Source organism: Tauraco erythrolophus, chromosome 1 (assembly GCF_009769465.1).
Source record: "Tauraco erythrolophus isolate bTauEry1 chromosome 1, bTauEry1.pri, whole genome shotgun sequence".
NCBI classification, from domain to species: Eukaryota; Metazoa; Chordata; class Aves; order Musophagiformes; family Musophagidae; genus Tauraco; species Tauraco erythrolophus.
In genome coordinates, this window is record NC_141465.1 from 132,890,589 (window position 1) to 132,911,851 (window position 21,263).

The following is a 21,263-nucleotide window of genomic DNA, read 5'->3' on the forward strand; positions in this document are numbered from 1 at the left end:
CAGGAGTGAAAGCAATACATTTACTTGAGTCAAAATTAGCCTTGAGTAATTCAGTGGTGGAATTCAGCTTTTTTTCAATTAGGAGAAAAAGCAAACCTGAGGTCTCATTTTAGAGAGCGTGTTATTGTAAGTCTGATTGCTGAACCTGAAGCTTAAAGAGGAATGTGTAACCAGCACATATCTCATGCTTGATTTCACAAAAGAGGGCAGAGCAAAGAAACGAGCTCTATAAATGTCTTCTCAACCACTGACTGGGCTCCAGCTGTTTTTCCTATTCCAAATCCCTTTTACTTTTTTTCTTAGCTTTCTTTTCCTCTTTCCTAACCTCCTCCTTTTTCTCAGTTTCTCTCATTCTGTATTTTTTTCACCTTCCTCGCCTTTCTTTCCTATTTTTATTCTTGTTCATTATGGCATCAATGCCTTTTAGCTGTTCCTTTTCACGCTGGTTTTCCCATTTTCTCCTTTGCCCCATGCTGCACCGGAAGGCTTTGGAAAACTGTTCTCCCTACCAGGAGTGGTCCTTTGGCTTGTGTTGGCTTTGGCTTTGCTGTCAGCAGTGCAATGAGGTGCTTGTAGAAACCAGTGGAGTAGTGGAGCCAAACTCTTCTCCAGACCAAGCCCAGTGCTGGTACAGCTGAGCTGGTGAGGCTGGAGGGGCTGTGCAGAGCAGCCTGGCTTTTCCCAAGCCTCTGCACTCCCCTGAGTTACTTATGCAAAATATACCGACATCATTAGGTAAATATGGATTCAAAATAGGAAGCATTCTTAGCGTGAAGAGGCTGGCTAGGCGTTTCAAATGAGAAGCCCAAAAGACTTTCTGTCTTGCCGTCATGCCATTTACCCCCTGCGCTTGCTGTAGAACCCGGCTGTGCACCACGCTCATGGTGGGGATGATGAACTTTTTGTTTTCTTGAGATTCCATCCTGAGAAACTCTTTCTTTGTTGTTCAGGGCAAGATCAGCTATAACTGTAAACCAGTTGTTATTTCACTCGTTCCTCAGCTTCTCTAGGAGCTTCTCCCGGGTGAGGAATCAGGCCAGCACGGCACCTGCAGGGCTTACCTCCGAGAAGACAGGCGAGGAGGCAGCAGCAGAGCCTGTGAGCTGCTGGCAGAGTGCATTCAACAAACACTATCGAAACAGCTGGTGGCTTCAGCCGTAGCCTTAATTTCAAACATCGTCATTGATTGGTTTGGTTATTTATTACACTTAGCTGGCTGCTTTGGGAAAAGCAACAAGCTAATAAAGGGCCAGCAGTGTGTTCTTCAATTTTTTGCTGACTGGTGTGGTTTCTGGGGGTCTCATATGCTTCAGTAAGCATGTCTTGTCTTTTCTTCTCCCTGTGATCTATCACAATCATCTGCCTCTCTCTGCTAACTCCTTCACTCCATCAACCTGTCCCAAGAGATGTCCATTTTGTTGACCATGTGAATTATTATCTTTGTTTGTCCTTTTTCATCCTAAATGCTGTACCAGTTTCTTTGTTCTCTACTCCGCTGAGTAAGTTGTTTTGACTTTAGTGTTTTGCTGTGTCATAAACAAGTGGCAATAATACAAAGATACCAAAAGCCCGGGTCTCTTCAAGACAAACTTGGAAACAATGTTCCTCTTTATTTGGCTTAACAGCATCAGCTAATGTTGCTTATGTCCTCCACAAACAGCTATGGAGTAGCAATAATTCAATACAGAAAGAGATAATGTGCTAAAACCTAAAGAATCATGATCCTGAATACTTGGTTCCACCAATATGAACTTTGATTTATTCGGATGGTTAAATAGCTCAGGTGGTGCTAAACTGTTTGTAAATTTGCTTTGCTAACGTGAATCTGAGTCCAGAAAATGAATAGCCACATCACACTGCGGTGGCTGAAATGCTGAACTCGGCAAAGTAATCAAACCCTGAAAGGACTGGAGTGTGGCTTCCTTCTTTTCCCCACCAAGAAGAAGGCCAGAGGTGACTTAGGACTGAGGGTAAGGTGGTTTATTCTGCCACACAAAATTCTGTTACCCACTCAGCAAATTTCAGGGCACTTTTTGCGAGCACTTAGCTGCAGTTAAAAGGTTGTGTAAGTCAAAGGTTTGATGCCAAAACATGAGCGTGATGGGCCAGAGGCCTCAGATGCCTTTTTATCATCTAAGTTGTTGGTGCTGGAACAGCCCAGAGAGGACACACACAGGGTTTCCCCTAAGTATTGTTTTCATTCCAAGAGGAGGCAGATAGAAGAGTTTTATTAGCCACGGGAAATGCAACCAAAGCTTCTGCAAAGAGCATGTCATGAGGCTTCCTAGGCAGTGAAAGCTGCGTGGTATTTTACAAAAGGATACACTTTAATGATTGTTAATTGCAGTGTGCTCTTCTACTGCGTGGGGAGCCTTCAATATCTGAATATCTACTGAGCATCGTGGTGGGGAGGGAGAGGGAGAAGGACGTGGGGGCTTTTAGGAGGGCATTTGCTCTTTGTGAGCCACATCTTATATCTAACTGAGCAGAGGGAAAACAGAAGAGAGACAGAGAAAATGTCAACAGCGAGTTCCATTGACCTGGAGACTGAGAACATCAGGAATCTCAAACTATTTTTCCAGCTTCACTTTGCTTTTAGAAACATTAACACTCCAAAGTGTATGATTGTGCCTCTCATCCATGGTTCCAGGGTTTTCCCTTGATTATGGTCGTCTTTCCCCTCCCCCTCCCCCCCCAATAAAGCACTTGGCATCAATTTAGCACAGAACGAGGTTGATTTGTGCCTCTCCTAAAACCTTTAGGCAACTGTGTGCATCAACAGCTTTGCAAATCCCACTGAGATGTAGAGACCCAAAACATCCACTGCTGCTACTGCTTGACTTTTTAGTATGAGCGTGGCAGTTAGGGGGAGCATGCAGAAGACTGAATCTTCCACCAGCTTGACAATCACAGGTGGTCTCCTAATAACATACCTGCCACCAGAGTGTGTTTCCAAAGTAAATCAGACTCTCTGTTCTGGTTTCAGGGAGGCTTCTGTGGTTCTTACCTACCTGCAGCAGAAATTGCACGATGTCTGTTTGCCTTATGAGTGGGAATATTTATGGGCTTTTATTTCGTACTTACAAACATCAAATGAGAAACCTTCAATAGAGCACTAGCTCCAAGCTTTTGCACTCCATTTTCTTTTTAAGCCACTTATTAATCAAAATGTTTTTCAACTAATTCCCTGTGTTTCTCAGATTTTTGTGCTTTTCTATGTGTGGTGCCCATAGATCTCATTCTTATGGATCATCATTGGAGACCTTTCGGCCTTTCAATATTTAAAGGGGGCTTATGAGAAAGATGGAGAGAGACTTTTTACCAGGGCCTATAGTGACAGGACAAGGGGTAACAGTTTTAGATGAAAAGAAGGTAGATTTAGATTAGATCCAGGGGATTTTTTACTATGAGGGTGGTGAAACACTGGAACAGGTTTCTCAGAGCAGTTATGGATGCCCCATCCCTGGAAGTGTTCCAGGTAAGGTTAGACTGGGCTTTGAGCACCTTGATCTAGTGGAAGGTGTCCCTGTCCATGGCAGGGGAGTCAGACTATATGATCTTTAAAGGTCCCTTCCAACCCAAATCATTCCATGATTCTTTGATTCTATGAGCTATATGAGGATGTGATCAACGTACACAGGAAGCTTTTTGCTTTAAACAAAATCTGTTAACCCAAGACGAGTTAACATATTAATGCAAACCTTTTATCTCTGTAACACAGAGTACCTGTATGCTACAGGTAATTCTGTCACATTTTCTGTGTTGGGACATTGTAAGACACTTTGCAAATGTTTAGGAATGAAAGGTAACACGGACTGATTGATTCATTTGGTCAAGGGGACGGATAATGTGCCGAAAAGCCATAGCACTTCCAGGCTGCCAGTTCTGTTGTTACACTTAAGCAAGATGTTCCCTTCCGTAAGACATTTCCTCTCAGGTGGTTTTAAATGAATTTTACATGCTGGGAAGAAACGTTCCTCACTTTCCCACTACACTCAAAACAATGCTGAGTTCTTCACCTTCATTTTCTTGCAGTAAGTAATGATCTACAAGCAACAAATTCCTCCTAAGGAGAGGAGGGGAAACAATGGCCTTTCAGGGAAACAATGGCCTTTCAATGTGTTCCTAAGAGTTTGTGTGGCACTTAGACTGTGAAATCCAAAGGACAAGGCAAGTCAAATAGTGTAGTGAAAAAAAACCACACCACTGGTTCAATTCCTGTCTGAACCGGTGATGCCAAGTATAAGCTCATGAGAGTCACTGTAATATGAAGACATCAGGTAGATGGAGTTGGGATTAAGCATTTAGGGCCAGCAGAGGCATCTGGGCAGCTTGCTGTCTAGGGTTGCCTGAGTTTGGAGGAGCAAACAGTACAGTTTTATTCTGCTTGGAATTGCAAACATCCATGTGGTTAAACATGGGAACTTACACCTACTTGGAACACCTAAGCCCCTGAGCTCTGTAACAGCTCAGTGGCACCTGGGTAAGTCTCTGGTCCATAGAGAGCTCCAATCTGGATGGCATTCTCAGGCAGCGTCCAGTACTGGGCACAAAAACTGCTGGCAGAGAGGGGCATGAAATGCCTTTTAGCGCTTGTGAACATGTGAGCGTAGAGTAAGTGAAGTGAATTAACACACAATCGCATTTTAATGCTCCAACAAGTGAACTGAGTCAGTCCTTTCACCTGCTGTAGTTCTCTTTTTCCTTTCTGTGAAGTAGAAATAGCAAATTCCTACCTGATGAGGTTTTATGAGGTTAATAGCTATGAAGTGCCCAGGCACTCCGATGGTGAGGGCCATATAAACACAAAGATATTACGCAAACAGGGCAATGCCAAGTGCTTCATGCAAATTCCTTGCTCCCAGACTGCTTTCCTCTCTTCCCTCGCACAGTTTCTCTGCTGAGTAAATACACTCCTTGCAGGTGAAAATACTGGCCACCCTGCCTAAAGTGTCCTGGTTGAATGAACAGTTGTGTTGGTAGCATTCCTTCTTGGTACATGTACCTGTATAAAAATGTTTATACTTTCAGAGTTTTGAACAGGTCCTCGAAAGACCTTCCTTGCTGTGCTTCCTTGGTGTTGGGGAGTTTTAGGAGAGTATTTTCTTTCTTGATGTTTAAGACTTCGTTAACAAACCCAGTTTTGCTCTCGTTGTGTTTTGTGATGTTGTAGTAGTGCAAAGACAAGTTTATTCCTGTTAGTAAATTATAGATGACCTAACTGAAACTGAAGTGGAAAAAATGACTGATTTTGCTAAATTGCGTAAACGTGCTGTTTTTGGAGAACTACTCAAATTACTTTTCAGTCCTCTTGAAAAGATTGTTCGTGATGCAGAGGTTTAAATAAACTACCCACTTGTCCCTGACAGTGTTTGCCAAGCTCAGGTGTATCTTTGTGAGTAAAATGAGAACTGTAGGCAATGGAAATGCTCTGTTTCTTCACTGGTTTTGTTTCTGTCAAATGGCTGTGAAGTTAGTGCCATTGTACAATTTCTTGGAGAAATTACAGCGTAAAATATCAAGGCGTTCCCTTAAAAAAGAAATGTCATTCCACGTGTAGCAAATATCGGATCATTTAGCTGTGTAGAGCCTGAAGCTAAACTGGATACTGATTGAGTATGAAATGTTTACGTTGGGAACGGAAGAACTGATATGGGAAGCCACATTTTTTTGCTTTATATTTTCAGGGGGCGAGTATTAGCTGTATAAGCGTATGATTTTCCATACTTCTCATACATGTGTTTGCTTTTTAAGTATTCTGTCTTGTCCCTTAACTTCACTTGTCTTTATGTAATGCCTTCAAATAGATTCATGTGTGCACTGAATGACTTTGCATGGCCCAGAATCCTACAGAGAGCTATGCCCTGACATCGCACGACTCTAAATGGTCCTGCTTCTTTTCAAACCTTGAGGATGTGTCTTTGATCTGAATAGGAGATGCTGAACTGTACTAAGGAGTGCTCAGTCATAGTCATTCGCATTCCTGATGCTGAGCACAAAGGCATGTGTGCAAGGTGGATCTTAAATGGCCTTAGTTTTCACTTGGTCTTATTCAGGAAAAACTGTCAGAGGTGTCTATAAGATCTTCTGTGTATAATTGGTGGGTAAAAAAAAAAAAAAACAACAAAACAACAAACAACAAACCTATGTGATACACTTTGAATACAGCAAAACGAACCAGAGTACAGTTCCTTGGGATTTATTGGTATGTTGATAAAGAATACTCCATGTATTTCTGTGTTCACCATGTTGCCACCCCAGGCTTGGGAGCTTTCTGAAACACTGTGCCTGGTTATTCTCTCACGCAGGCCATGAGGCTGGAACAATTCTACTGGACAAAGAAGAGTGGATTGGTACAGGCGATCTAAAATGAGTTTAAGTGGGTGGAAAGACCTAGGGAGTGGGTATGGTAGAAGCGGCAGGGGCTGTCTAATTACATGAATCCCATTCTTGTCCTAAAGCAATGCCCACTAACAAGGCAGTGGAGCAAGGGTTTAGAAAGTGCCCCTGTAGTTCTGAAACTCCCAATCAGAAAAAGATGACTTTTCTCATTGCTCACCACAGCCATGCACCTGTTTGGCCTAAACTGGCACCTGCAGCCGATGGAAGGGCAGATGTATGAAATCACGGAAGACACAGCCAGCAGTTGGCCAGTGCCAACGGACGTCTCCTTATATCCTTCGGGGGGCACAGGGTTAGAGTTACCTGACAGGAAAGGCAAAGGAGCCAGTGAAGGTATGGTTGGTGTGTGTCCATGTTGTGAGTCTTCTGTCTGCCTCTGAACTCCAGCCATCCAATCTCATGTTCCATTACCCTCAATGCTGCCATCATCAGGTGCTTTTTCCAGTCTTTCATGTCTAGAACTAGTAGTCATCGATCTTGTTTCCGTATGTTTCTAAGTTTCATACCCTTCTGATGTCCACTAACACGATAAAACTGTGTGCAATCCTCACCGCACCTCTAAGACATTCTCAGGGTGGAACCATCTGTGCCATATCTCACAGGCTACAGGAGGCCATCATGAAAACCCTGCCACAGCGGCTGTTTTCATGGCAAAAAATTGTGTCTTGAAAATTAAATGATTCCTGGAGCAAGGTATCAAGCTTTCTCTACAACAGTGCGAAGATATTTGGGGTTGCCTACACGTTGCCACCTAGTACCAAATGTTTTGAGGACCAAAATATTTACTAAGAGCTATTACACTGTGAGTTTTGACTCTCCAGAGCTGGATATCTCTTTTGCAAAAGTAGCCAGATAAAAGGCCTAGTCTCCACAAAGTATCACCATGTTGACAGCTTACGAGTGTAACTGGAATTAGAAGCAACTGCTGGTTTGTCGATTCAGGAAGTGCCTTATCCAGCAGCTTTACATCTTACTGTGCTTTGTATAGAGGCAGCACTGCCGAAAATACCTGTCACCTCTGCAAAAGAGGAGTGTTTTATCCTTCCCAAGACTTAGCTGGAAAAATGAGAAATTCAAATTTTCAGAAAGCTCTTTTGTTTCTGTGTCAGACTTCTTTATATGAGGTGAACAGATGCCAGTAAAACTGAAGCCATTGGCTATTTTTGGTAGTTATTTTGGGGGAGGAAGTTTTGTGGGTAAGAGATAAGAAGTATGCTACTGTTCTGGCAACTCATTGAATTCAAAAGTTTCCGGAGAGTTCCTGAGACTTTGGCTGAGAGCCTGTGTTTACAAGTTGAATTTAAATTAATGGTAGTATTTTTTTACTTTAAGAGCTTATCTCTTTCTTTAAGAGTTTTTATTAGTCCAAATAAAGGCCATAATTACGTGTGCTCCTTAAAACAGTATATTTATTTGCAACTGATGGCTGACATCAAGTTGCTACAAGGAAAAATCAGCTCAGCAGCTTATTCTCAGCAAACCTTACCAGACAGTACCACAAGCTGCAGATACCCCTGCTGTTGCGTTCAAAAATACTCCACGACAGATCCCTTTTTTTTCCCCCCTCTAACTTGCCATATGTTTCATTTTTGAAACATCTCGGTTTGGTCTGTCCTTTTCCTTTTAAAAAGCGAAATAAAAATAAATAGATGTATCCAAAACTGCTGTCCAAGTGAAAGATCTCCACTGAAATTTCTTTTCAACCATGCTCACAGTGACATCAGTTGAAGTTTTGATTGCTGCCAAGAAGCTCTGTTAAAAGAGAAATGTGGGAAATACCCCCAGTTATGTCATTAGAAGACCCCTCAAGTTAGGAATCTGTAGACTTTAGGGAGGAATATCTTGTCCTGACTAAAAACCACATCAAGACAACATCTTTATTGCAGGAATAACACTGTCCAGCCTTAAAATGCAACTTTCTCATTATCGGGTGACTACGCAACTAATTCTGGACTAGCAGCGTTGCGTGGCTGCTGTTCTAAACCAGAATGTATGTGATTGAAATTTATTTTAAAATGGATTGAAATTTATTTTAAAATGGATTGAAATTTATTTTTAAAGTGATTGAAATTTATTTTTAAATTGGTTGAAATTTATTTTAAAATTGGTTGAAATTTATTTTAAAATCAGTTGAGATTTATTTTAAAATCAGTTGAGATTTATTTTAAAATTGATTGACATTTATTTTAAAATTGGTTGTAATTTGTTTTAAAATGGTTTTAAATGCTAGCACAGCGTTTACCCATGTTTTTTAGTCCATCCCTGTTTAGCAAAGCACTTCATCACGTGCTTACGTTTAAGCGTAATTGTGTAATTATTAACTGTAATTAACTGCGGTTGAAGTCGGAGAAAGACGAGATTGTTGGGAAGTGGTGTGGCGAGTCAGGGTACCTCGCTGTCAAAACCACAAGCAGATTCAGCAAGGGCTGAAATGGCACAGTTCAGTTTGATATCCCAATAAATTCCGAATAGTTGCTACGGCAACTAAAAAGTTCGAGGTAATGTGTGGAAAGAGCCAAAAGTAATTGACAGCTCAATTAAGGATTCAGACCTGAAGTTAATTTTAAGGAGTCAGATACTCTGATTAAAACCTAATTTCTGATGAGAAGCTGAAATGGCTTTCTCGTTGTGCTTTGAAGTATCCAGTCTGTAGGGCCTCATCCTACTGTAGGTTAGAAGCTGAATCATAGAATCATAGAATGGTTTGGGTTGGAAGGGACCTCAAAGATCATCTAGTTCCAACCCGCCTGCCATGGGCAGAGAAATACTCCACTACACCAGGTTGCCCAAAGCCTCATCCAACCTGGCCTTGAACACGTCCAGGGATGGGGCCTCCACAACTTCTCTGGGCAACCTGTTCCAGTGCCTCACCAACCTCAATGTAAAAAATTTCTTCCTTATATCCAATCTAAATCTCCCCTCTTTCAGTTTAAATCCATTGCCCCTTGTCCTATCACTACATGCCCTTGTCAAAAGTCCCTCTCCAGCTTTCCTGTAGGCCCCCTTTAAGTACTGGAAGGCTGCAATAAGATCACCCCGGAGCCTTCTCTTCTCCAGGCTGAACAGCCCCAACTCTGTCATCCTGTCTTCATAGCAGAGGTGCTCCAGCCCTCGGATCATCTTCGTGGGCCCCTCTGGACTTGTTCCAGTAGCTCCATGTCCTTCTTGTGTTGGGGACTCCAGAGCTGAACGCAGTATTCCAGGTGAAATTTCTGATGAAAACACGGATGGATTTCGGGGGCTGAATTCCGCCCGGTGAAGAGAGCCTTTCCTTGGCCTTGTGTATCAGGATAAATGCCAACCACTGGCAACATGATGCAACTTGTAGGGTATCAGCTTCTCAGACATACAACAGTCCACCAAGAGGAGACCTAAACTTTTTAATTTTCTGGACAAACAATTCTTTCCATGAAAATGTCTCTTGCAGTCACAGAGGCATTTTTGCCCGCACGAGCGAGCGCTGCTCTCTGTGCAGGTGGAACACATACTGGGCTCGTTTTCTCCAGGCTCTCTCTTGCATAGCAACATCTACCAGATGAAATTCTCACCTTCCCTGGTTCACTCCCATGCACCATCCTTATTAACGAGCAATCAGGGCGCATATCAAATGCTTTAGGTTTTCATCGGAATTTCTAGGAACCTATAAAACGTGTCAGTCGCAATCAGAAAAATCTGTCCTTCATCTGAACCAAAACACGTGGTGTCTTTAGCTCTGTTTTAATAGAATCCTGAATCTTTTCATCTTACAATAATGGAATAAGAAACTGCATGAAGACATGGGAACTATTTCCTTTAATCCTGACAGTGTGAAAAGTAATTTTTGGTGTGCCAAATAAATATTAACGATCCAGTTGATAAAGTAATCCTCTTTGGAATCAAGCTACTTGTTTTTCATGGCACAATTGTGCTCTATCAGCACAAAATGATTCGGAAAGAATGTCCATTTACCCAAGCTGCTTCTGATTATCTCTATTAATATACACTTTGACTAAAAAAGGATAAAAAGTCAACAGATTTTCCCCTGTATTTATTTGAATGTCATGAACAAAGATAATAAGGATCTTATAAAATTACCAGTAGCTTTTTTTTCTATGAACATATACACACCCTTTGCTTTCTAGGCTGTGCTGGTGTGCATAAAACAAGATAGCACAGAAATGAAACTTGCCATCAGGTCCCGCGCCAACAGCGCACTTAAGCAGCTGCTAAATTTAAATCCGGGGTCAGTCTTATTTGGACTTAAAGTTCTGCTAAAAAGTTATACAAAAGTTAAAAAAAAAAAAAAAAAAAAAAAGAGAGGGAGAAATTCTCAATCCTACAAAGATATGTCTTCAGAGACTTTTTTTGTTGGCAGTTAATACGCATATAATTTCTGTATGGATTTGCAATTTACATCTGTTTCTCCTGGAGAGTTTATGCTGGGATTGTATATGGAGAAATTCAAGGAAATATTATAATTAATATTATATAATATTAAAGAGAATATTATAATTTGGAGCAGTAAAATGAAAAGTTGTTCTATCAATCACCTTTTCAACATGGCAAGTCCAGTTTAATACTTGAATTCATGATGAGTGGGAAAAGATACTTTTATTTCCCAGTTCCCAAATGTAGGTTCTGGAACTGGAAGAAAAAAAAATCTCACAATGTGATTTTCCTACAAAAAATTGTATGTACCTGAAAGTTTCCTTCTCGTTTTAGAATTCCTTGATCTGAGAAATACATAGTAGTGTGCTGTAGTGGCATGGAGATGAAATAACAAGTTTATTTGAATTTCTAAAATTAGTAGTTAGTCCTTTTTGGTGACATGATGCTCCCCTTTCTAAAGCCAAAATCTTTCAGGTGACACTACTGCATCCTTTTTCGACTAAGTGTGTCCTTAAGTAAAGGCTGTTTCCGAAGCAGTTGCCTTCTTTATCATCCCTGTGCGCTGCAGGTGAAGCTGTGGCCACTGGGTATAGCACAAGCTGGAAAGGCAACATTCCAGCATTTTATTTTTCCTTCTGCCCCTCATTCCCTGAGCTGCCTTCGGGCCCAGATTTTTCGAAGCAGCCACCAGTTTTCAGAACTGGGAGTGTATTAATTTCTAACCTGGATTTTCTCAGATGTGTTTTCCAGGGATGCCGAGCTCCCTGCTGACTCCCTCGGACATTATGTCATGTACCGACTGCCATCTGGATACCCAGGCTCTCCAGCCCGGTGGTCATCTTAAGAAACAGATGCCTCCATTTGCTTGTCTTCTGAAAGAAGAGGGATAATCATAACACACTTTGCAGATTGTATCAAAACCCAATTAAAACTTCTCATGTTTCTTAGTAGATATTACTCGAGTGCAGGGTATGATTTCCTTCATATTTCTAAGGGTTTTTTTAACTTTAGCTTTTTTTTTTGGACTGTAGATCAAATTTCAAATACTGTTACCGCTCTGAAGAATTAATTTAATAAACATTTTCCTTTCCCCACTTTCAGACATCGTTCATGCTGCTGTTCTGCACACTACCATTCCATTCTGTGACACGTCTACCTCACCTCTACTACACTTCTCTTCGCTAATTTAATGATGACTCCTCCATCCGTGAACTTACATTCATTTCGGATATAATGTCAGATGATTTAGTCTTATCTTCTGAATGTAATTAATTACACGTTCTCTGATGTTACAATTTAAACAAAAGGCCATTTTTCTCCAGGTTGCTCTTGCCATGTTCATGTTTTCAAACAAAACAGTTAACCAAAGCCAGGAATAACCCTGCCAGTTTTCCTCCCATAATCGTATGGATTGGCTTGACAAAGTACTCTGAAGACCTCAGGACACTAATAGACTGTTTCCCAAGATGAGTGTTAGAGATACTAGTGTGACTGGATTACTTTTAGGATCTAAGGCTAATCCAAGATTTTTGTTCCTGTGTTTTGGCAGGAAAGCCCAGTAGTTTCTTTCCAGACGACAGTTTTATAGACTCTGGAGAAATTGATGTTGGCAGACGAGCCACACAGAAGATCCCTCCTGGTATCTTTTGGAGATCTCAGGTGTTCATCGACCACCCAGTGCATCTGAAATTCAATGTATCTTTAGGAAAGGCTGCTCTGGTCGGCATCTATGGCAGAAAAGGCCTCCCACCATCACATACACAGGTAATGGCACCTCATTTCAATTAAATAATAATTGTCTTAAATTGTATGTTCTTATGGTTTATTGTTTTATTTCAGCTGTTTCTTTCAAGAATTTGTTGCATGCTTGCAAGATGTTAAAGGTCATCTATCCAGAGAAAGATGATAAAGTGATTAACTGCAAAATTTACACACACTAACCCGGTGGTCTGTAGGCACAGGCAAAGCAGGCAATTGCCTCAGGCAGTGAGTTGCCAGAGGAGGAAAAGAGTTTTGTGGACTGGTGGTCACTGAGGGTATCAGCTGGTTGCTCCTAGCAGCATGAGATACCACCTTCTCCATCCAGTGCCCCTTGCAGCAGCAGCCACATTCAAACTACATTGAAAAGAATGATCTCTTAAGTAGTCTCGTGCATCTCAGGTCTGTCTCCTTCTTTCAGCCTCTGCCTTTCCCCTCTCATGGTAAGAGCAGCAAGACTCTGGTCTTGTCACCCTCATGGAAGCAAGATTTGCTTTTGTCTTCTGTGCTGAAATGCCATGAGCCAATTCTTCACATTATTTATGCGTGTTGACTGTCGGATTAGACTGAGATTGCTCGGGGCCCAGTAACTGGTGTGCAACCAAACACAAGTTTTTACAGGAAGCCACCGGCTTACTTAAGCAGAAATTAAGGGCTGGAACTAGATGAGCTTTGAGGTCTCTTCCAGCCCTAACCATTCTATGATTCTAAATCAAGATATAATTATTATTATGTAGGACTAAAATGGAAGCAGTTACTTTTCTTGACACACCATGGCAAAAGTCATGTCAAGAAATCACATTCTCCGAAGATCCATCTCCTTAAATAAGGATTTTATACATCATTTTCTCCACTTTCCATTGCAGTTTCTAAGCTGCTCTTAACCAGATTGATTAATACATTAGGGCATAAATCTTATTGGCAATGCAAAGCATCTCACTCCCACTTGCATCAGCAAGTTATCAAACTATTACAAGGTTTATATTAATGTTGTAACTTACCCTTGCCCTCCACTATCAACTAAAAAGCCTAGCAACCAACACAACTATTTCAGATTTATAGAAATACCTTGCCTTTATTTTCTTTTTGAGCAAACAAATGTGTTTATTACAATCTTTCTGGGTAATATGGTATTTTCTACATATTAACACACACCTGCAACTTATTTGCGTCAAAGAAGTGTCATAAATCTACACTTTCTCTGCCTGCTTTTCTGCAGAATTAAAATATTTCAATAGGATCAGCAGGTCATAAATTCAGTGACACAGTAGTGCTGTTATTGCCCACTTTTAATCAGTCTCTTTTTACGGGAGATTAAAAAAAAAAATAAAACTTAAAACTCCTGTATTATTTAAATAAAAAACTCAAGTCATGGTCACAACAATAATACTAACTGTAGATCAGAAGTCAGCAATTAAGAAGCTCGCACCAGCTTCACTATTGCCACTGGTTTTTATTTAGCCTTATTTTTGCAGAGATATTCTGAATGATTTGTCAGTGTCAGGACCTTTCCCATCTAAACCAGCGTGGAGGTGTATCAGTTGAAGCCTCAGCTGAGGATGAGATGTTGAATGTGGGATGTGGCACGTGTTTGTCAGTGTTACATGCTGGAGGAGGCAGTGCACTTGCTCAGAGCCTGTGTAAGTGCTGCTTTTTGCGTAGCCAATAATTGAGAGCTGCCAAGTATATATAAAAAATCACCATCTGGACCAAAACATCACCAAAAATGACCAGACGGACAGTTTTATTCAAACAATAAAAATCACAGTGCACTGATAGATCCCCAAACCCACCCTGTTCTGAAGAAATAGCTTAATGACAGTGCAGATATCAAAACAATATTGATATATTACTTGATAAAACTTAATTTAGTTTTGAAATTATTCATTTTCCTATATTTATTATTTTATAAACCTACCGCCAATTAAAACATTGTTCTCCTTCTGTATATTTTAGTATGAAATTTAATCCTTAACATTTAATCTCACCATATCTTAATAGCCGTAGGAGTTACTAAATAGACAACCTGTTTTCTGTGTTGAAATCGTACACTTGTCTCTCATAGTTGATATATATTACACAGATCTCATCTTTTCTCTTGCATAATCCAGAGTTTCATCTGCTGCACCACATAAGTGTACCAAATGAGGTTTCTATTTCCAAATTTTATAAGGAATTTCATAAACAAGACTTTGGCAAAATGTATGCTTACAGCAGTGATAGTCTCCCCTGGAAGAATTTAATAAAAGGTCAATTATTTTTCCCCCGACTATCTAGTTGAGGGTAGTAGTAAAATTCTTGCCAATAATCAGATTTTCTTCTGTGTTAGATAATACAATATTTCTTCTATTTAGATAATTCTCCTTCTGTAGTGTGAGCCTTAGCATAGTCTGTTCTCCTTCGTGATCTTTGAAATGATCTCAAGGCTGTAGACCCTTAGCATATATTCCTGAATTTGGTAAAATGTTAAAAGCCATATTTATCCATACTAAACCAATAAACTATTCCCATTTTCTTTAGCAAACTTTCTCTGCCTGTGGTGATGTGTCTTCTAGTTGAGGTTGCCGACAACTATAGACACTAATAAGTAGGATGAAAATGCAAGCTGCAAACTTCTGTAGTCTTAGAAATAGAGCCTGCAGAAGCCTACAGTAGTTTACCATCAACTAAAGGCACTTCTTCTCATTCTTCTGAACAAACTGCAATAAAAGCTACACAATTTTATTATGATCTGTTAGATTTAATCTTGCTAGATCAAATAATTTCTTGAACTCTCTTTAACCTAGGCTAAATTTTGTTAAATCATAAATTTTAGAGATTGGCCATCACAGCTTGTGAGAGGCATTTTTTCGTTTGTACAATTTGAATTGATCAACCTGGTATTTTATCTACAACTTTCTTGTTTGCAGTAACTCTAATTGCATATTAAGAATCTCTGAATGTATTAAAATGCCGTAAAGCACAATCCATTTGTGGTTCAGTTAATATTTACAACTAGTAGCGAGTAACTTTGCAAAGTCATCAACATCCACAGCAGCATCTTGCAAATGTTCACAAAAATAAACTTTTACTCTTGGCAGGAAGCCCCAGATAAGCGTAACTCAGACTGGACTGCAGCAACAGCAGCTCATCGTAGCTGAGTGCCTTGAAATTGTTTTCGTCTCACTAAACTTTAAGCATCTACATCTATTATGTAGCAAGAAATGGATGCGCGTAAGGCACAATCCATGGGACATTTCTTTAATGTCAGCTTTTGGATGAGGCAGATAGATTGCGCTCTACAAGTGCCTCTTTCATAGAATCACAGAATGGTTTGGGTTGGAAGGGACCTCAAAGATCATCTAGTTCCAATCCCCCTGCCATGGGCAGGGACACCCTCCACTACATTGGGTTGCTCAAAGCCTCATCCAACCTGGCCTTGAACACTTCCAGGGATGAGGCAGCCACAGCTTCTCTGGGCAACCTGTTCCAGTGCCTCACCAACCTCGATGTAAAAAATTTCTTCCTTATATCCAATCTAAATCTCCCCTCTTTCAGTTTAAAGCCATTGCCCATTGTCCTATCACTACACGCCCTTGTAAAAAGTCCCTCTCCAGCTTTCCTGTAGGCCCCCTTTAAGTACTGGAAGGCTGCAATAAGATCACCCCGGAGCCTTCTCTTCTCCAGGCTGAACAGCCCCAACTCTCTCATCCTGTCTTCAAAGCAGAGGTGCTCCAGCCCTCGGATCATCTTCGTGGCCCTCCTTTCTTTGACTGCAATCCAGTAGTTCTAGAAAACTAATTCAAGCTGCCGTGGAGATGTCAGCGCTGGGTGAGATGAACTTTACCCATGGTGTCTGCAGTTACTTTTCAAAAACCTATTTCAGTAGATTCAAATTCAAATTTCAAATCAATCTGTTCCATCATGCTCAAAAATGGAAATGGAAATATGTAGGTTTTTCTCTTACTGGTTTTAACTTGTTCAGTACACCTGGCCAGTGCGTTCCTCAGTACGGACTCAACCCTGTTGAGGCATTCCCAGCAAATGGACACCACTGTGATGTCCTCTGTCACTGCCCTTCTCACTGTGGCAGTCTTGGCCGCGCTGAGACCTGATGAGAAATCAGGCAATATCCTGATTCCTCAGAGTAATAATGTCCTCAGAGCGGCTACAAAATCTGCCTCACAAAGTGTCGTTCAAGCCAACCTCTCACTAGTATCCTCTTAAACCTAAAATTGCTAAATCATTATATTTTTTTTCAGAAGAGAAACTTACATTTTTAATTATATATTTTATATTTACATTATATTTTTAAATTTTATATTGTATTTTTTATAATCTGAATTTATTTTATTTATATTATATTTTTTTTAAAACAGAAAATCTGTCTCTGACACAGCTAACTTAGACAGACACCCTTTGCAGGTATGCAAGCTTTACATTCTCAAAAGACACTTCAGCACCAAATTTGAGAGATCTATATATTGAAATATAGCCAAAAAAAAAAAAAAAAAAAGCAAGGCTTAAACTTTATTTCATGTAAACAAATAATTAAAAATACAGTGATTAAAATAATCCAGGGACAAATGTTGTCATTTCACATACAAGATATATATAAATAGCTTATTTCTCAAAATGTTGTTGGAAATAAAAACTTGTAATTTTTTTTTAACTTAGCAATGACTGCAGAGGAAAGAACATGTCATCGAGTCCTTATCTTGATCGACTTTGAAGACCATACCAGGCAACTTCATAATATAACAGAAGCACCCAAATTTTGCTTCAGTAAAGTCAAAAGGGATAAGAAGCTGAAATATTGCCACACACAGCTAACACTCAGCAACCATTCAGTGCAACAACATTAACTGGTACAAAAAGAAGTGGTGGTGTTTCTTCCTGCCTATTTTCCTCCTTTCTGCCAAAACCTACAATCTTATTTGACCAACTGGAAGAGAGAGGCAAAACCAAGTGAAGTCAGGGAATAGGAAAGCTAAACGGTGCCTCAGCTGCTGGATTCTGCTCACAAGATGTCCTGTTCACCTAAAGGCACGATAAAAGTCAGATTAGATGAGGATCACTTAACATTTGTGATGTCTGCTAGGCTTGTATCTGACTCATCCCATTAATATGTTACCAGACAAAATACAATTATCACAGAAAGTCAGTTTGAAGTGATTTCAATAGGGAACTAAAGGGTAGTTGCAATACTAGTAGCAAAATCAAAGCAGTTGTTCAGCTGAAGTTACCCTGGCAAAAAAATAGATATGTCCTTTTGAGGAAAACTTCCAAAAGTCCACCATGGGACTTTTATATATTACATTATCTCTTTTGCATCTTCATCTTCTACGATTTTTTAACCACCTTTGATATTAAGATAAGACCTTCACTGACTAAGCAAAATACTTCTGCAAAACCTCTGCCAGAATTTACTTAGAAATATCTCTGATCGTTTTCTTGGTGACCTATAGCAATTCTGGCAAACAACCCGGTTAGGCTAGATACATTTTCCTGTCTATTTTTCTTATTAGCCAAGACACAAAGAAGCTACCAAATAAGCTGCTTATCATCGTACTCACAGTGCCATTTAGGAATGGTGCCTGGACCTTGTGTTTCCCTGCCTATATTTCTACAGAATGAGAACATATCAGTAGGGTCAACATGCCCCAAGTCACATTCTAATTAAAGATGATTTCTTGATTCCTTTAATTACAGAAAAATGCATTCATCTACTAGCTATTTCCAAAATGATTAATTGCAGGTAATCCAGGAACATACTTGAGTTACCAGAGAAAATCCTGTTTATGATGCTTCTGTGGAGCCAGGGCAAGAGACTGAGCTTGAGGATGCCTGAAATACTCACAAACATCACTCTTTTTTATGTTTCAGTTTGACTTTGTCGAGCTTCTTGATGGAAGACGTCTACTGACACAGGAGGCGAGAAGCTTAGAAGGACCTCAGCGGCAACACAGAGCTTTTGTGCCCTTGTCCAGCCACGAGACAGGCTTTATCCAGTATTTAGATTCGGGAATATGGCATTTAGCCTTCTACAACGATGGCAAGGAATCGGAAGTGGTTTCTTTTCTTACTACTGCTATTGGTAAGGATTTCCTGTATTACTCCTAAACTCCTAAATATGCCTCGAGGCCAGGTATTAACGCACATACTCAAATTGCATGGTGGGTTTGTGTGGTTTTGGAGAGAATGCTCGTAGGAGATTGTATTTAGCAACATGCTGAATACTCTTAGGCCCTAAATATCTCATAAGTATTTTGTAGGCCTTTCTAGTAACTATGTTCGTAACGAGATTCTAGCCAGTGCCAAAGATGGATTACAAGCTTGAAATCCCCTGCTTCGTTTTCATCCTTTGATCTTGGTTTTATTTAGGTTTTTTGTTTGGTTGATTGTTTTCTTTCTCTTTCTGGAGCAGAGGTATAGGAACGATTGAAGAGCACACAGCAGCACCATGCAGGAGTTTTGTGAGACAGATAGTCCTGCCTTTGAGCACCGTTGAAATTACTCAAGCTGGAGTTCAGGCAGAGTACTGAGGTTAAAATTCCAATAAAGAACACTGCAAGGCATGGTAGTAGGAACCACAATGACAGGAATCTCTGATTCTCCTTGCTAACAGAAAGAAGCTGAGATCTCTTAAGAAGAACAAATTAACTGAACAAGTCTCTCTCTGGCAATAAAGTGCCCTGACAATTCGGCACACGGGCACCAATTTGTTGCTGTCCAAGGAGGAATGGATACTGCCTGTGGGCTGCCTGACAGCCTAGCATGCTGAATATTCTTCCTTCACCTTGTAAATATCAGAATCTATTTCTGATTCAGTAATACTTAATTTTAAATTTGACTGACCTGCTGAAACTGTTCATATATCCAAATTAATTTGGTTGTAATTTAAAGATTGTTCCATAAAACTAGCACTCAGCTTTCTTCTAGCCACAGTGATTGTTTAATGGACTTTTTTTCTTTGCTGAAAAAAGCAGACTCATTCCAAAGCTGCCATTAATCCCTCTCCCAGAAGAGGCATTGGTGTTGAGTCTCAGCTGTCTGCAATAGTTACCTAAGAGCTATGGACTGTAATTTGTCTTGGCAGGTTAATTAAAAGTTTAGGTCTTATTAAAGCAAAGTCATTAAGATCCCAATATTCCATTTTAGCACTAAAGTTTATCTAATGCAGAAGTGGAAACATTGCTGTAATACTCTGTTAAATTTAAAAGCTGGAAATGCACATGTTCAATCCTGTTCACAGTTGAGCAACACCAGAAATAGTTGCATGTTAACTTATGAAATTGAAGACTTGCTCTGTAGAATGTGAATTTATTTTCATTTAGTTTACTTAAGCAACTTGAGTTTTTACTTACACCGACCACCTTCTGCCCAGAAGAACCTCCACGTATTCTCCTGAAAGTGACTTTTTTTCCTTGTCTAAGAATTTCTTCCGTTTAAAATTTCCCATCACAGGGAAATTGGTAAGGCTCTCACAGCAGAAAACACTTTTAAAGCACAGTCACTAGTTGTCCTTGTTTTCAGAGTGATGTTAAGTGCTCCAGACAGACTTTTCTCTTGGCCTCATTGCAATAACATAAGGAGAGAAAAAAAAAAAAAGAAAAAGAAAAAAAAACCAGAACATTCTTAATTTGCCTTTGAGCAGTAGGGGAACTGTGTGGTTGAGAAGCATGTCAGACTGTCTTTAAGACAATCCTTTTTTTTTTTTTTTTATTTAAACTCAGCTGTACCTTCATGACTACATGATAAGCAAAACAGTCCATGATATATAGTCTATGATATATTCTATATATCTTCTGTTGACCTCGAGTCATTCTGTGTTTCAAGGAAATTTTCTTTTGCGGTGCAGGAAGGAGCTTTGCCACATATGTGGGAATCACTTTGCCCACTGGCATCTGTATAGCAACATAGAATCATAGAATCATGGAATGCTTTGAGTTGGAAGGGACCTCAAAGATCATCTAGTTCCAACCCCCCTGCCATGGGCAGGGACACCCTCCACTACACCACGTTGCCCAAAGCCTCATTCAACCTGGCCTGGAACACTTCCAGGGATGGGGCAGTCACAGTTTCTCTGGGCAACATGTTCCAGTGCCTCACCACGCTCGGAGTGAAAAATTTCTTCCTTGTATCTAATCTGAATCTCCCCTCGTTCAGTTTAAAGCTATTTCCCCTTGTCCTGTGAAGCTATAGTGTACAGGAAGCTATAGTGAACATGAAGCTATAGTGTACAGGAAAACCTCTTTAGGTACAAGCTTTGCACTTTGAAACTCACTTGAGATAAGTAAAAATTTGAGATAGGAAGATGTGGCTTCTTGGCTAGAATTTGGGCAGAGAAGTACATCATTTTTATGCATACCATAAAGAAATGTAATAGCCTTAGAAAGTTGGTACCTTTCTTAGTCTAGACTTTAAGAGCATGTTTTTTAAAAAAAATCAAGGCAAGTGTTTTGTGTAATGTACTGTAATGCTTCAGAACGTTTCTAGTGTATTCATGAGGTCTGGCAAGACATGGTTGCTAGATTTTGAGTCTATAAATAGTGTAGTACTGTAGTGTTACAATTTTTGTCGGTGCCAGAGTAAAGAGGATACAGCAACCTGACACAGTGTTTATGAACCCGGGTGTAAAACTGCAATGCCAAACAAATAAATCAAGTCACACATGATGGGAGCCTTAGATCTTTCTGTGTGGGGTGAGGAACCTGCAGAGGAGTTGTGTTGACTGTCAGAGGCAAGCTGCCATT

At 40.2% G+C, this 21,263-nt stretch overlaps 1 protein-coding gene across 1 annotated transcript in view; it reads left to right on the forward strand.

Moving 5' to 3' along the window:
• The window catches only part of TENM4 (teneurin transmembrane protein 4), a 380,735-nt gene that overhangs the window by 176,462 nt on the left and 183,010 nt on the right, over nt 1-21,263 (forward strand). The window contains 3 exon segments of the mRNA XM_086614637.1: nt 6,565-6,735; nt 12,320-12,534; nt 18,394-18,604. Coding sequence (XP_086470763.1) covers nt 6,565-6,735; nt 12,320-12,534; nt 18,394-18,604 — 597 coding nt within the window.